At 41.3% G+C, this 14,418-nt stretch overlaps 1 protein-coding gene across 3 annotated transcripts in view; it reads left to right on the top strand.

Annotated features, from left to right (window-relative positions):
* Positions 1–14,418, top strand: part of prickle2b (prickle homolog 2b) — a 70,646-nt gene that overhangs the window by 1,988 nt on the left and 54,240 nt on the right. The window contains exons 1-2 of one of the 3 annotated variants that reach the window (XM_064304932.1): positions 1,073–1,241; positions 2,263–2,348. The exons of 1 other annotated variant lie outside the window; for it this stretch is intronic. In XM_064304932.1, coding sequence (XP_064161002.1) covers positions 1,200–1,241; positions 2,263–2,348 — 128 coding nt within the window. In that variant the 5' untranslated portion in view covers positions 1,073–1,199. Of the gene's footprint in view, positions 1–1,072; positions 1,242–2,262; positions 2,349–14,418 lie in introns of those variants that run through there. One more of the 3 variants, XM_064304933.1, reaches the window with a different exon arrangement.

Raw genomic sequence — 14,418 nt, 5'->3', positions numbered from 1 at the left:
GCCACAGGTGTCAGGAACAGTCCGAAGGCCATGGCTTTGTTTAGACAAAGCAAGGGGATTACACAGGCGTACACCGTTCTTTTATTTATTTTTTTGCCAAAAAACCTTCGCATACATTTCAGCTCATAAGATGTTTTAAGTCCTCCATGACCCTGCTCGTGTCGTAGGCTACAGTCATACAAAATCATTTCACATACAATTTGGAGACAGATCAAAGCCTTGTCTGCAGTGCAATGTGCATTTGTATTCCTTAACCATTTTCTGAATGGCAAAATTTGACAAGAATATAAAATTAAAAACAGAAAGGACAGACAGGGAATGACATATTATATTACATAATCTGGCAGTACGTACAATACCATGCCCGGCTGAGGCATAAAACCGAGACCCCAGGCATATCTGGAGACTCAAAGCCTCCATTTGCCAAATCGTTAAAAACAGGCTAGAGTGCATTGAGTCTCTTTGTCAGTGGTGCTTCAAGCCTTTTCCTTCCATGAATGGCAAACACTTGTCGGAGAACCAATTCTGCCTTGCTTCACAGGGAATTGGCATGAGAAAACCCTCTCTGGAAGGCAGAAGTCAACGCTTTGTAAATTAGATGCAGGGTGAAATGAATCACTCCTGACCAAATGTGCTTCTGCAATCAGAACATATCGCTTGACCCTGACAAAACTCATTTGCATGCACGAATATAGAATTAACTGGTAGATTAGGATGTTGAGCAAGCACCCACGAAGAGATTACACAAATTCATTGAAATAATTTGGTTCCACGAATTGCAGTCATGGTTTTAAATCGTGTCGGGAACAACAATCAATGATGGCACATAAAGCTGACAACATTGAAATGTACGGCATAGTCTATTTGTAAACCCGAAATGTAAACATGCATTAGCCTACAAAGTGTGAAACATGCCTTGCAATTGAAAGTATGCAGTTTTATAACAAAACATCCACGTTTCTCAGCTCTTAGACATAATATTCAATTCAGTCGGCTCCCGGTAGGGTGGAGCAGGACTCTCCCGTCATTCATTAATGAAACTGGGTAATGGGACAGTGTGTGGGGGTGTGCGTATCTGTGTTTTGTTTGGGGAAACTCGAGAGTCGCGGTGAGGATTTGATAGCGAATGTCCTAGGATATTCTTCCAAGTGTCTCTTTGCATTCGTGATCTCGTTTCACGTTTCTGAAATTAGCCTGACATGTTTACTCGCGGATCAAAGAAAAGACATTCCAGCATATCGGTAAGTAGCAACAACGAGGTGGGATTAATTTGGTTCCATTTAAGCGTTTCATCAGCTACAGCAGTCAGAACGGCATTGTTAACACAACTGAATGAGTTCTTCCACTCCGGCACCGGTGCTCCAGAAACAGCGTAGGCTGTGTTACTATACGTACAGCACTCCTATTTATAACATTTTGAAACATACAGTATCATAGCCTTACATTCTGTCACTCGTTATGTTAGTGAAGTATGATTCGTCTGTCGGACATTTACATTTTTGCTTGAGCAAGTTTAGGCTATGTCAATTCAAAATTGTTTTTTGACCGGTAAATTAAAGCAGAAATTGTTGTGTTCGCTGTGTGCACTGCTATCAATAAAACACTGTTGAGACATTGTAAAAAGCTTTAAGTTTGCGCTTATGGAATGTCCACCTGATCGACTCATTCCTTTTACGTAAAATAGACTGGGATGCTGCTAACTAATATTATTGCAGTTTACCTGCCGGAATAGCCTAAATGAGTACATAAACAGTCATTTTTTGCACCTTTTTGTGGTTTTATTAACTCAAAGCGTAATAATAATTATGCAAAACTACTTTTGGCCAACTTACACATTGATGATTGATCACACTCATTGTTTCTAACTACACAACAGACCACTCAGCAGAATATAGCTGTGCTGTACACCTATTCCTAAAAAAATAATTTAAAAAACTGTTAATATTAATTATCTAGTTTATGTCCTGAGCAGTTTCCCCCGTTTGAAAAATGTGGCAGGCTTCTTAGAATGACTACTGTAAATGTCAGTTCGTTTCATGTTGCCCAGGCTCTTATAGTGAAAAATAAGCATACCGTTTGCTTTCCATGTCTACTGAATTCAAATGAGAGTTCAGTCCCGCTATACATCAGTCTGTATGCATATTCAGTTATGGGTGGTGGGTGGGGTCGGGTGTTAGATTTAGCAGGAAAATCACAATTAAGTATATCTTTGTTTTACTCCTGTGTGATGGTCTTCACTATGCTTTTCCCCCTGTCCCCCAGCTCAATGCCCTGGATGACCCTGAAAGGGGTCAGCCTTGTACTGTGTGTGGTGAACAGTGCCCTGGCTTTGTTCTGCACAAATGGAGGTATGGCGTATACGCTCTCATAACAGACTGTTTGCATGTATGTACCATGCTCCTTGGTGATCAGTTATGACATCTTTATGAGGTATAAAGGTCAAAACCTTTCAATAGTCCAATGGGGTTATAAGTGGAATGGGGAAGGCATTGTAGCCTAGCCGTCAGATCGTGTTTAAGATCATTGTCCGTAATTAATGGTATTTATGGTGCATGCGGAGGGTTTCATGCATGCTACATGAAGGATTTAATCAGAATTTTAATCCAATGATTTTAGATAGAAATAGAAGCATAGCCTAAAGTGCTAAAATGTACTTTTCAGTGCTGTTTTGTGGAGTGATTATTGTAAATAAATCATATTACTGCATGCATGTGTGTTTTAAAGAGCTTTGCAGCACAGGGAACATTTTACCTGCTCACTTGCTTTCACAATATAACATTATTTACTTTTAATTTAAAAGTGCACCACTTATCTCTGCAGTTCAAAGTGGCAGTGGCCATATTGAAGTGGTTTAAACCTGCCTTCATTCTTGCTTCAACCTCATCAATTTAAACTGTTTGCATGTGGAAGCAAACTGAATTGGAAGTGATTCTATGCTCTTGGAGTTATTTGTTGTCACATGGAATCGGAATACCTTGCCATCGTTTGTAATGTTTCCATTGTTTCAAATAATATAACAATAAGGCAAAGGCTCCCCTAGTATCATTATGCTTAGCCAACATCTTTAATTGTGGATTTTCTGTGTGTTTTTGAATTTTTCATTTGTACATTTGCTTGATATGTGTTGGAGCAATTCACTTTAAACACTTTGCTCAGGGGTATACCTGGGTTTCTCCAGTAAGTCAAAGTTAAGACTTTTTGGCTATACAGCCGTTAACTTCTGCCTCACTCAACCTCTGTGGCACACTGCATGGTTGTATTTTAGTATTCTCTTCTACCCGACCTGTGCATATTTGTTTGTGAAGACAGAAGCCTGTCTTTGGGCTACAGAATCTACAGGGATCTTAAAGGGGTGAAATTCAAGGGGTTGCATGCTTTCGTTTATTGCGGACTGTTACCGGGCAATGGTTGCCCCAGGAATGTCCTTAATTGCATGTCTTTGTAGTGCAACTATAAATGTGAACCTTCACCAACAATTGCCAGCAGATGTTTCTTGCTTTGTCTAAGCAACTTGGTGCTTTATTTTCATATGACGCATATGATGCACTTACACAGCTTTTAACATCAATACACTCTCAGGATTTTTCTATAGTGTTCTTCCTTTGAAAACTACAAAATGCTTATCGCATATAAAGAAACTAATTTTCCATATTGGCATTGATATAATGTCTGTCTGTGGTTTAATCTCATACATGATTTGAATATAAATAATTTGGTGACTCAAAACCACAGATGTGTATAATTAAACAAAATGAAAAAAGTAATCATTGTAATTACTGAAATTATCACGCTGGCATTCATTTGTGTGTGTGTGCATGCGTGCATGTGTGTATCTCTTTCTATTTATCTATATATATGTATGCGTAATTGAACACAATTCATTTTCACAACACGTTTATTTCTTATGGTGAGTGCAAACACTGTCTTCTACCCCCTAGTGTTTGCATGCTGTAGTTATCTGTAGAGTTAGAACTGAAGAGCTGAGGGAAAGTGCAGCCTTTCTGCTGTGGTGAACTCAGAGAAAGTAAATAAATTAGAGTAAAAGGCTCTGGGCAAGCGCTGGGACCTACATTCCCTACACTTTTAACATTTTGTAGATCTCAGAAATTCTCTGAAATATTCATGATTTCTCTAAACATTCAGTAGCCACTGCGGATTTCAGACAGAGTAGACTCTAGATGCTTCCTGTCGTGGGCTTTAAAGAGATGGTCTTTGGAGATTCTGTTCTAGGGCTTTGCTCACTCATCATAACAGTTAAAAACTTCCTCTTATACCTGTGGATGCAGAACCCTCTCATCTACTGAACTTTAAACATGATTCATTGATGAAGGTATTGCACATGTGAAATATCCAGAAATATATAAGTATGTTTAACCATTGTTGATATTACATTCAGGCTGATTGTGGTTTTACATTTTATACATTTTTAAGTTGTTCTAAGTGAAGGTATTGCCCATGTGAAATATCCCTGTGATATATGTACATTTGTTTAATATTAGATTCAGGCTCCTGGTTGTGTTTTTTTTTTGGTACATTTTATACATTTATACATTTGAATGTCATTTATAGGAATGTGACTTTTGTGTCTGCTTTTGTGACAAGAATATGTGACAAGAACAATAAGTAGAACAGGCAGGACTGTAGAAAAAAAACACTTGAGTAGAGTTAGCGAACTCAACCTGCTCTCTGAATTATTTATGGTTGCCATTGGCTTGATTGATTTTCATTGTGATAATGAGGCTCATTACAGACCCTATTAACATCAGTGCTGCAAGAGTTTGCTATCTGATCCTGCAGATCGCATGACCCACTTATGCTCAGCAACTCCTTGGATTGCTTGCTCAATATTACACTGTATTCTCGATGATGCGCTCAAGTGGTGATGATGCCCGAATTCTGAAGTATTTTTGTGTTAACTACCATAGGCTGAGATGTGAATGGCACATTTTCAGCTTGTTTTTAACATGCTTGCACTTCTCATTTCCTTAGACTGCTACTCTCTCTCTCCAGCTTTATGACTTGAGGAGTGATGTTATTCTTAGTGTGGATGCAGACAAAGCTCCCTGTGTGTATATCCCTACTGAAACCCTAGCTGGATTAAAAAAAAGAGTTTGGGGGAGGGGGGGTGGGATGGTGAGTTCAGTCAGAATTCGGCCCAAAGAAGGGGAAAGGAGAATTGTAGTCTGTCCTCGCAGTAACCCGATTGGATCTGCATGACACTGGTTGGGCTGCTATTCAGCTTGTTAACAAGCCACGGCATTAAATAAAACTGTCAGGATGATTTGGCATATCAATGGCCTTTTAAAAGTTCTTTTTTGCCTCGGAAGGAGAAGAGCCAGGGAAGAAAGGGGGTGAAACACGGTGGCTATTGTCACACAAAGGGTAGGGGAATTTACTGCTGGGCTTTACACTATTAGCATAGAGACACAAGCCCAAAGACTGTAACAGGATGGAGTAACAGGTCCCTGTATCTTCCATCTGTAAAGGCAGCAACTTCTACACAAAATATTGGAAATATATTAGTTAAAAAAGCTCATTTGTTTCATGCCTAAAGGCGAAACCTAATACTTTTAATGCAGTTATTTTTCACAGTTTTGTCTGACTCTGGGCTTGGGGGGGAGGAAAAGAACGACAGTTGGGCTTGGTTGTTGTACAAGTTGCTTAAATTGGGCGGTAATCTATATGACCGTACAGGGCATAAGGTGTTAAGTGCCTGTGTCCTCAAACAGAGTGGTAATTCATCGCTGTCTTTGATTCCCAGACTTTGCTAACCCCTGCTGTGGCCAGTTCTCTGAGGGTAAGAGGGAGAATTGGATCTTTGGGGGGAGCGCAGGGGCTTCAGCGATGGAGGTCATGGAGACGGAAGGTGATCCCCTGGTTTTCATTCAGTTCGCTGAGGCGAGCTGGGTGCTGGGAGAGTAGGGGCGTTGTGTGATGGATGACTTGTTCAAAACCAAGAGGGGAACGGTCAACCTGCCTGTGGACTTTGACGAAAATGTTGGCATTCTCTATGCAGCCACTGTGTTAAGGACAGACTCTTCCAGATGACTCCTCTGTTCTTCCGAAATCCAGTCTACTGCTCTCACCGAGCCCTTAAATTTAAAACTTTCACCCAGAATAGACCTCACTTTACTTCCTCAAGGATTGTGGTTTTTTGTACTTTATGTTGGTGTGCTTGGTCTCTGGGAAACATGCTAATACATTTTGTAAAATAATAAATGAATCCAGACAGTTATTACGCTTGTGTTATACTTCTGCAGCAGCAGATGTCTTGAGGTAGAATGCTTGAGGTAAAACACAAACATGTATTACTGTACGGTTGCAAAAATTATTATGGGAATGGCTAATGCGAACATGTGGGAAGGAGCGTTCTGTGATTCGGTTAGCAAACATTGAATGTAATGGCGTGTAGCTTTAAGGGGAATGTAACGAGCAGAGGCTGTGCTGCCCGTTAGCCTTATTGTGTGGGTCTCTCTTTCATTTATCTGCCCACCTGAGGTGGAAACTCATTTAAACTGTACATGTGGCGTGCCCTTTCCCACCTGACATGTGCTCCTTGCATAATCAGAATTTCAACCAGCTATTGAAAAGCATTCTGCTTATTTTTCTGTTAGAGAGGAGGAGTCATTTGAAACACCTTTGCAGTGAGGTTGCTCACCTGTTTTTTTTCCATTCTACAAGCTTTCCACAATTTTTTTCCTTAAGTCACTAAAAGTATCATTTTAGATGTTTGCATGATAGATGTTATTTTAAGTAATAACAGCATGACTGCAATATAAATAAAAGAAAGGATTAACCACAATTGGAGGCTCCTAGTGAAATGCTTTGTTTTTACATTTATCTAAGGAGCATCTTCCTAAGGAGCTGAGTTAGGGTCTTTTATATGGACTATACTGCAATATACAGTATTGCACATATGGGGTCTTGAAAACATATAATAATTTATATATTTCACTGCAGTGTTTTAAAAACATTGCGATATCTTATAATGGCAATACTTTTAATAATTGTCAGTGTATGGTGATGTATTTACTGCAAGTGTTGAGTCTAATTTTCAGTATTTTGCATGCGAGAGTGCACACCCTTGTGGGTCTGGGTAATACAGAGGATGCAAATAGCCCAGAACATCCAGGCAGACATGAGGAAAACATAGAGAGGCAACCAAAATGTGCCTTGGTCATTCAAGTGTGCAGACTGGTGTCATTTTATTTTTTAGTTCATCAAAAATATTAATTAAAATATTCTAAGTGTGTCACCAACACCTGGTTGAGGAAGCCTTTTTGTGCTAGTACAGGCATTAAAATCAGCTGTGGTTAAGAGACAGGACTAATTAATCACTCAGATATAATGGGGGATATTCAAGCAACCAGATGGATTTGGCCAAACTGGGAATAGACGAGAGGGTATGACCTTGCTGTTTGCAGTTCAGTGCCATATGATCTTTAATTGCTGCATTGATTCTCAGCCTAAAGACTTCATCTTTTGCATTGCAGTATCGTCATTGATGATCTAGTGTGTTGCTTTAGTCTCATTTCAAGGGAAAAAGTGACCCCTACTCGATCTAGAAATGTTATTCACTATGTACTAACCCCAACATGCAAAAATTGTGTTTGTTTCACAGAATTTTTGCACGAGGTTGAAATATTTACCACATTTTATGATTGTAAACAAACCAGCAAGTGTAAGGTACAAAAAGCTACCAGGTGTTTTGCATGTCTCTAATATGATACTTTTGCTATGTTTTGTTTAACTCTGCTTGTTGAACAGTTCAGTATTATGGAAAAGCACCATCCACCTCTTTGTACATCAAAACCGCGAATGACTGTGTGCAGACTTCAAGTACCAAAGATCACAGTGCATTTTCATATCAGTCTATGGATCTGTAAGTCTCCAGAAACTAAGACCAGTGTTAACTCAGTGAGACAGGTGCTAAACCAGATTGGCATCAAAAAATCCCCTGGCCTTTGGGGGTCGGAGCTGGCCTTGCTGTAATCCTAACTTCTCAGGGGGAGACACTTGCTAATCAGTGGCTGTTTTCAAGAGATTAAAGATGGGGACACAAATTGAATCCTGGTATAGATCATATCGTCAGAAGCGCTAAATGAATTTGCCAAGCTCCCGCCCACACGTTTATCTATAATTACAATGTCCGTGGCATAATGTTTGCGTTGCAGAGTGAGTCTTGAGAAGCAAAATCTCTCCAGTTACACACTGTGCTTGTGGGGACTGTGTCTCTGTGGGTGGGTGTGTGTGTGTACCTCCCGTGTCACTTTGTACTGCTGATCGCAGTCACGCACTGTGTCCCAGCAGCTGTGGGGAGCGATTGTGTTACGCCGGTCAGCCTGTGTAGATGTTCCCATAGTGATATGCGGTGTGGAATGTCTCCACGGTTCTGGTCTGGTCTCTTGTGTAGGGATGACATGGACACCCAAAGCAAACTGGAGTAAAGCAATTCATTATCACTGGTCGACTTTTGTTTTTAAACAACAGGAGCGAAAATCGATCCTGTCCGGCCCCGATAAGCTCTTTTTAGGTGAGGTTGCTCCTTGATTAGAGATTTCAGGTGGGGTTTAGAGGAGAGGGGTGGTGCACACAGCTTGGGTGGCACACTGCTAATTCTTTTTTTATTCCCTCAGTGATTCTCATTGTCAACGGCCGCTTTTGATCACACACAACTCATTCATTTGAACACGTGGTAAATTGATATTTTTGTTATATAAGACTCTGCAGTGACCATGATACGTGTACATTTGGCACAGGCACAGTACTGACGTAATAGTGATTGAACATGACATTGCCATACAATAGAAGTATTGTAATTGTAGAGAGCCAACTTAACTCTCCAGCTAAAACGTAATTTTAATGTCAAGTGCATTACATGGAAATATATTTGTCCAAACCACACTTGATAATATATATAATTGTATAGAATGATTTTCAGGAGATTGGATTTGGCCCCTTGCTGTATTACTCACTTTCAACACTAGAATATCAGATTGACAAAGCTGTGAGTTTTCCCATCTTTTACCATTCATTTAATTATAAGCTAAAGCAACTTTTGAAGAATCGTCTCTTCAGCTCCACTCTGCATCCAATACAGTGCTGTGTTTAGGGTCTCTGTGTCAGCACTCTTTATATATATCTGCTTTATAACTGCTATTATGCATATCCCAAATAGAACAGCAGAAGCAAAAAGACCAGTTTCCGTGACATTACTGAATGTAAACCAGTGTTTTAATGGTTTATATTATAAAAGCCCTTGGCCCTGGCATTAAAGGTTTGTCCTGCAATGAAATGGCCAAAGTGGAGCTTGTGGTTTGTGCCCTTTTTAAAGGACAGATTCATTTCCCCTGGAATTTAGCCTTTGACAAACGAAGCATTGTCACTGTGAGGAGCAACATGTAAAGTTTTACTATGCAAACCTCCCTGGCTGTTCATTAACAACACTTGTGGCTAGCTATCATATGGAATGCCATTGTGCTCAAAGGTTTCCCCAAGGTTGGCGCAGAATGTAATTTATTTTATATGGCCAAGAGTATGCCTAGCGTGTGCTTTGAGTGGATACTCAATCTGAAATTCATCCAGCAATTAATTTAGATTAAAGAAGGACTTAGGACAATTAATAGAATTTCCACAAATAGTATGTATGGCTTAACAGAGCTATTCTGCACTTCCCTGTCTGCTTTCATTCATCTCAAAACATTTGTGTTTAATGAAAGTCAGATGTAATGCAGTAAACGTGACATTAGATGTGTTTGTTGTAATAGTCTTAAGGAATTACTCACATCTGCAAAAGCGTTTTATGGGATTTTTCCCCTGTTTGTTCAAACGAGTGCAGAAAAAAAGCAGAGGCATATGCAGATGTGTGGAGGCTGTTGGCAGTTACAGCCAGTGTGTCGTTTATCAGTGGGGATAATTAATACCCGAGTGGGCCGTTTGGAACATTTATACTGCTTAGATGACCTCCTTTCCTGATTTCTTTTTGTCTTTTTAGATCTCAGGGGTCTGGAGTTAAGTGTGGATTAAGCTGAACTTTAACCCCTGCACTAATCATTAGCTGCAGCTGTGACTAGAGGAATGGACATCAGTTTTGGGGTCCTCTTTCAAGGAAATGGAGGCCTTGGGCCCCCAGAGAGCATACAGAAAATGTTTTACAGTTGCTTACAAGCAATAAAGACCATTTTCATTAAAACACATGATGTTTTTTTTTTTTTAATGGGTACCCCCATGCTCAGTGCAGGTGGTTGGGATCCTCTATAAGAAATATGAGTTCATCATTTTTCTCTGGAGCTGTAGTCCAGTCAAAGGAAGTCTCCTCTTTTTATTTCCTCTGTATCTGCGGTGGATAACTAATTTAGGAGTGTCCCAGAATATCCCAGCATAGTCTCTGGTGCAGTTTCCTGCATGCTGTCTGAAGAAGTTACTTTTCCAACACAAAGCAACAACTTGTATGTATGTGTCAACATTTGTGGATGTATGTGTGTATGTGTTGACATGTGTGGGTGTATGTGTGTATGTGTTAACATGTGTGGGTGTATGTGTGTATGTGTTAACATGTGTGGGTGTATGTGTGTATGTGTTAACGTGTGGGTGTATGTGTGTATGTGTTTACATGTGTGGGTGTATGTGCTTACATATACGGGTTGTCCACAGGAGAAACTGATGGGAATGAATGGCAAAATCTGGAGTTGTGTGGCTCATACTGTTAAGACACTGCTTCAGTTTGGATATTGGGTATTGGACATAGACAATGCCATCGCTGACTGGCCCTTTCCTCATAAATCCTGCTGACTGAATCCTTCTCTCGCCGCAGTGTCACAGGGAGGATCAGGGTGGAGTTGACCTGTTACTGGCAGAAGAAACAGGTTGAGAGAGGTTGACAGATCTCCGTTCCCTCCTCAAGCTTGAAGTCTGATGTTGCTGATGTCACGTTCTTAATGCTAGAAGCTACTCATGACAGTAGCGCTAATCTCTGATCTGGTCTTGGTCTCTCTTGAATTAGTGTCACATTTTCACCTTGAGTAATCACAAGCTTGATAAACCAGGCTAGTAATTGTAATCGCAAGTAAAAGTCAGTGAATCAATGACACAATACAGAACTTTAAAATTTTTCTTTGTAGTCTACTTGTCTACAGAAGTCCTGGAGAGCTGCAGTCCGGTAGTGCAGTGACCGCAGGTCCAGCAGTGTGAGGTAGGGTTTGTTATGAGAGCCAGTCGACGCAGTAACTGCAGGTGAGGCAAGGCTAGCCCTCCATTTTGCTGACCGAAGGGGGGGTGGAACAAGGTGGCATAATAAGGCACTAATAGGACTTGAATGTGAGTGGGGGCTGGTGCACTGGATTAAAGACCTTTTAACAGATTGCAGAAAGTCATTAACGAGGGAATGTATTCAGAGGTGGTCGATTTAAGCACAGGTTCCCCTCAGGGCTGTATTTTATTGTCTTTATTGTTCTGGATCTACACCAGTGAAATAAGGATACAGAGCAATACTGTGAAATTGTTCTAATATGTGCTAATGTCATAGCCTTGTTGGTTTGTTTAATTAAGATCAGGTGTTGAATGATCCCTTACTTTCATCAGTTTTCCACCCTACAAGAGTGGTGCATTTCCTGTGCTTTAATTAATGCAGACAAATCCAAGGAACTTATTCTTAACAGTGCCAACTCCCTTCACTAGTCTTTCTCTGTGACAAACCTGTTGAAATTGTGGAATGTTTTAAGTATCTGGGGGCATGCTGATGGCAAGCTGAACTTCACAGACAACACTGACTGTATTTATAAGACGATCAGCCAGAGATCATGTTTAATTAGGAAGCTGAAGAGGTTGGTGTCAGAGTTTGGAAGGATGTTTCCGAGAGGGTGGATATTAGACTTCTTGATTAGGCATCCTAGTGCGCCAAATTACAGTGTAGCTTGAAAATCTGAACACAAAAAGCCTAGCTAAATTGCCGAGATCATTAACACAGTTGGCAAGATGACAGATCAGCAGCAGAAGCAACTGGATGCTCTATGAGCCTCAGCTGTATGCAGGAAAGCTCTGGCTATAGTCCATGAGCCTGGCCACAGTCTCCACTCCGAGTCTGACACACTTGCTCTGGCTTGTGTATTGGAATGCCCATGGGTAAAAGAAACCTTTGTAAGACATCTTGTGCCCCTAGTGCTAATTGTGTAAAGTGTGTGCACTGTGTTATTTTCATTATGTACTTTGCATCAATGTCATCAGTTATATTGTTGTTGTGTGTGAAGACAATATGCCGATCGTAGTTGTATTGTACTGTACTGTACTGTACTGTACTGTACTGTACTGTATTGTAACTGCTCTGGAATAGAGAATTTCCTCTGAGAGCCAGGATGTGCTAGTGCTGTAGGCCTTTTCGTGGCCGTCTCTTGAAGGTGCTGAAAATGCCCTCTAGCTGTAATAGAGGAGAGCGGGCCTGAGCGGGGCCTGGGCTCTCGGTTCAGGGGCCGTTCCCTGCAGACAGCCCAGGACACGAGCGCCCTTTAAGCAGCTCCGGCAGAATTAGAGCCATCAAACGGCGTGCACCTCAGGGCTCTCTCTCTCTCTCGCTCTCTCTCTGCGCTACTTCAAACGCACCTTTGATGCTGCCTCTTCCAGCACCTGTTCCTGTCTGTGTGTAGAGCATAGCTGAATGGGAACACGGACTGGAGCAGCAGGATGTACACAGGATCTTACCTGATATAGCTAGCTTGTGTATTTTGTGGAAATGTTGTTTTGAAGGTGAACAGCCACATCTTGCGCTCAGGCAGCTCCTGTATGGCATGTTTAATGTATGGCTTTCAAGAAAGAACTGTTTTATTTATGGTTTACATCGCTCTACACCTGACCTTACTTTTTATTACGAAAGCAACAGCAAAATCAAGGCGGTGTATATCATGGACATTTTTACTTTAGTATGCTTTGGTTACAGGGATTTTTTGTGTATTGCCAATACTTTTATATTTTAACCAAACAGAAATTGGAAACAACTGATGAAGATCAACAAAGTTGATTATCTGTGATAGGAACATTATTAATAGTTATCTGTGATAAGTTTCTCATTTTTAAGTATAGAACCACTTAAGCAAAATATTTTGTGTGGAATAACCTTATTGATAGTGTTTGTGTGTGTGTGTGTGTGTGTGTGTGTGTGTGTGTGTGTGTGTGTCTAGTGATTATACATAATCACTTACATATTCGCTATTTTATTGAAACAAAAGTAGTGTGGTCTGCCAGGACCACAAAATTTCCTTGCCTGCACACATGAGAAGAATTTTGCCTGTTTGATATATAGAAAAATAATATGTTTTACATGGATGTTTAGTGGCTTTTCTTGCTCCTGTGATATGTTTACCAGTAGAGGTCTCTGTTTTGCCTATTTAACAAGGTTTTCAACATTGTAGACCTTACTGTCTTGAGAACGATTGCATATCCTAATTTGCATACACCGCATTACTTCTTAAATGAATATGGTATACAAGATTTTTTTTAAGTGATTTGCTTCATTAGAAACAGAAAATACACCTACACAGTTATAAATTATTCACAGTCTTAAGAATGTATAGCTACTGACCGTGGTTTCAAGGTGATGCTATTGGGAACATTGTCCTCTGAACTTGATTAATTAGTTATCAGATAGTATAATCTCAATTCAACTAACTCTGTATGTTTGCTTCAGCTAACTGTGTGTGTCATAGGAGAACTGTATGAGAGTGCACCCTCCCCCAGTGGAGTGCTGTTTACTTCGAGAGAAAAACAGGTTATTCATGGACACGTGAGCGAAGGAATAGTGTCTGCATGTGTTTGAGTAAGTAAGCCAGCGAACTGATGGGTGCTGTCGGAGAGGATGTTTTCTCTGCTCCTGGGGCACTGGGTTTCCAGCATGTGCATTAATAGCCATGAGGCCAGAGCACTTTTGCTTCTGCGATGAAAGGGAGGCCGCACAGCGCTGTCAGCTAAGCCGGGCCTATCAATCCATCTGAAACCAGGGGGCAGGAAATGGGCTTTAATAGGAGGGCTGAAGTGAAGTGGTGCCAGCTTCCTGTGATCAGAGCCGAACCGCGCGCGGCTCGCGGCACACAGCGAGCCTGACCGCCCCGATGCACTCGCTGCTCACACACACCTCCGCTCAGACGCGCTGCCCCCTCGCACACACGTTCCCCGCTCAGGCACACTGTCGCGCCCACCTCTTCTCACACGTATTTGCTTCTCACGCAGCCTCGCAGCTCGCACACACTCGCTACGCACATACGCCTTCGCGGCCGGGACCTGCCCCCTGCTCCCCCTTTGTCTCTGTGTGTGCTGACTGACCAACCTGCAACACTCCCTGCTCACACACTCCCACACACACAGGCGCTGCCTCACTCATTTCCACACGGACAGCCCACTCTCTCTCTGCCCTGATGCGCACACTCTGAGCCC

Source organism: Anguilla rostrata, chromosome 13 (assembly GCF_018555375.3).
Source record: "Anguilla rostrata isolate EN2019 chromosome 13, ASM1855537v3, whole genome shotgun sequence".
Classification (NCBI taxonomy): domain Eukaryota; kingdom Metazoa; phylum Chordata; class Actinopteri; order Anguilliformes; family Anguillidae; genus Anguilla; species Anguilla rostrata.
Note: the sequence above shows the minus strand (reverse complement) of the source record. Positions and strands in the feature narration are given on the sequence as shown.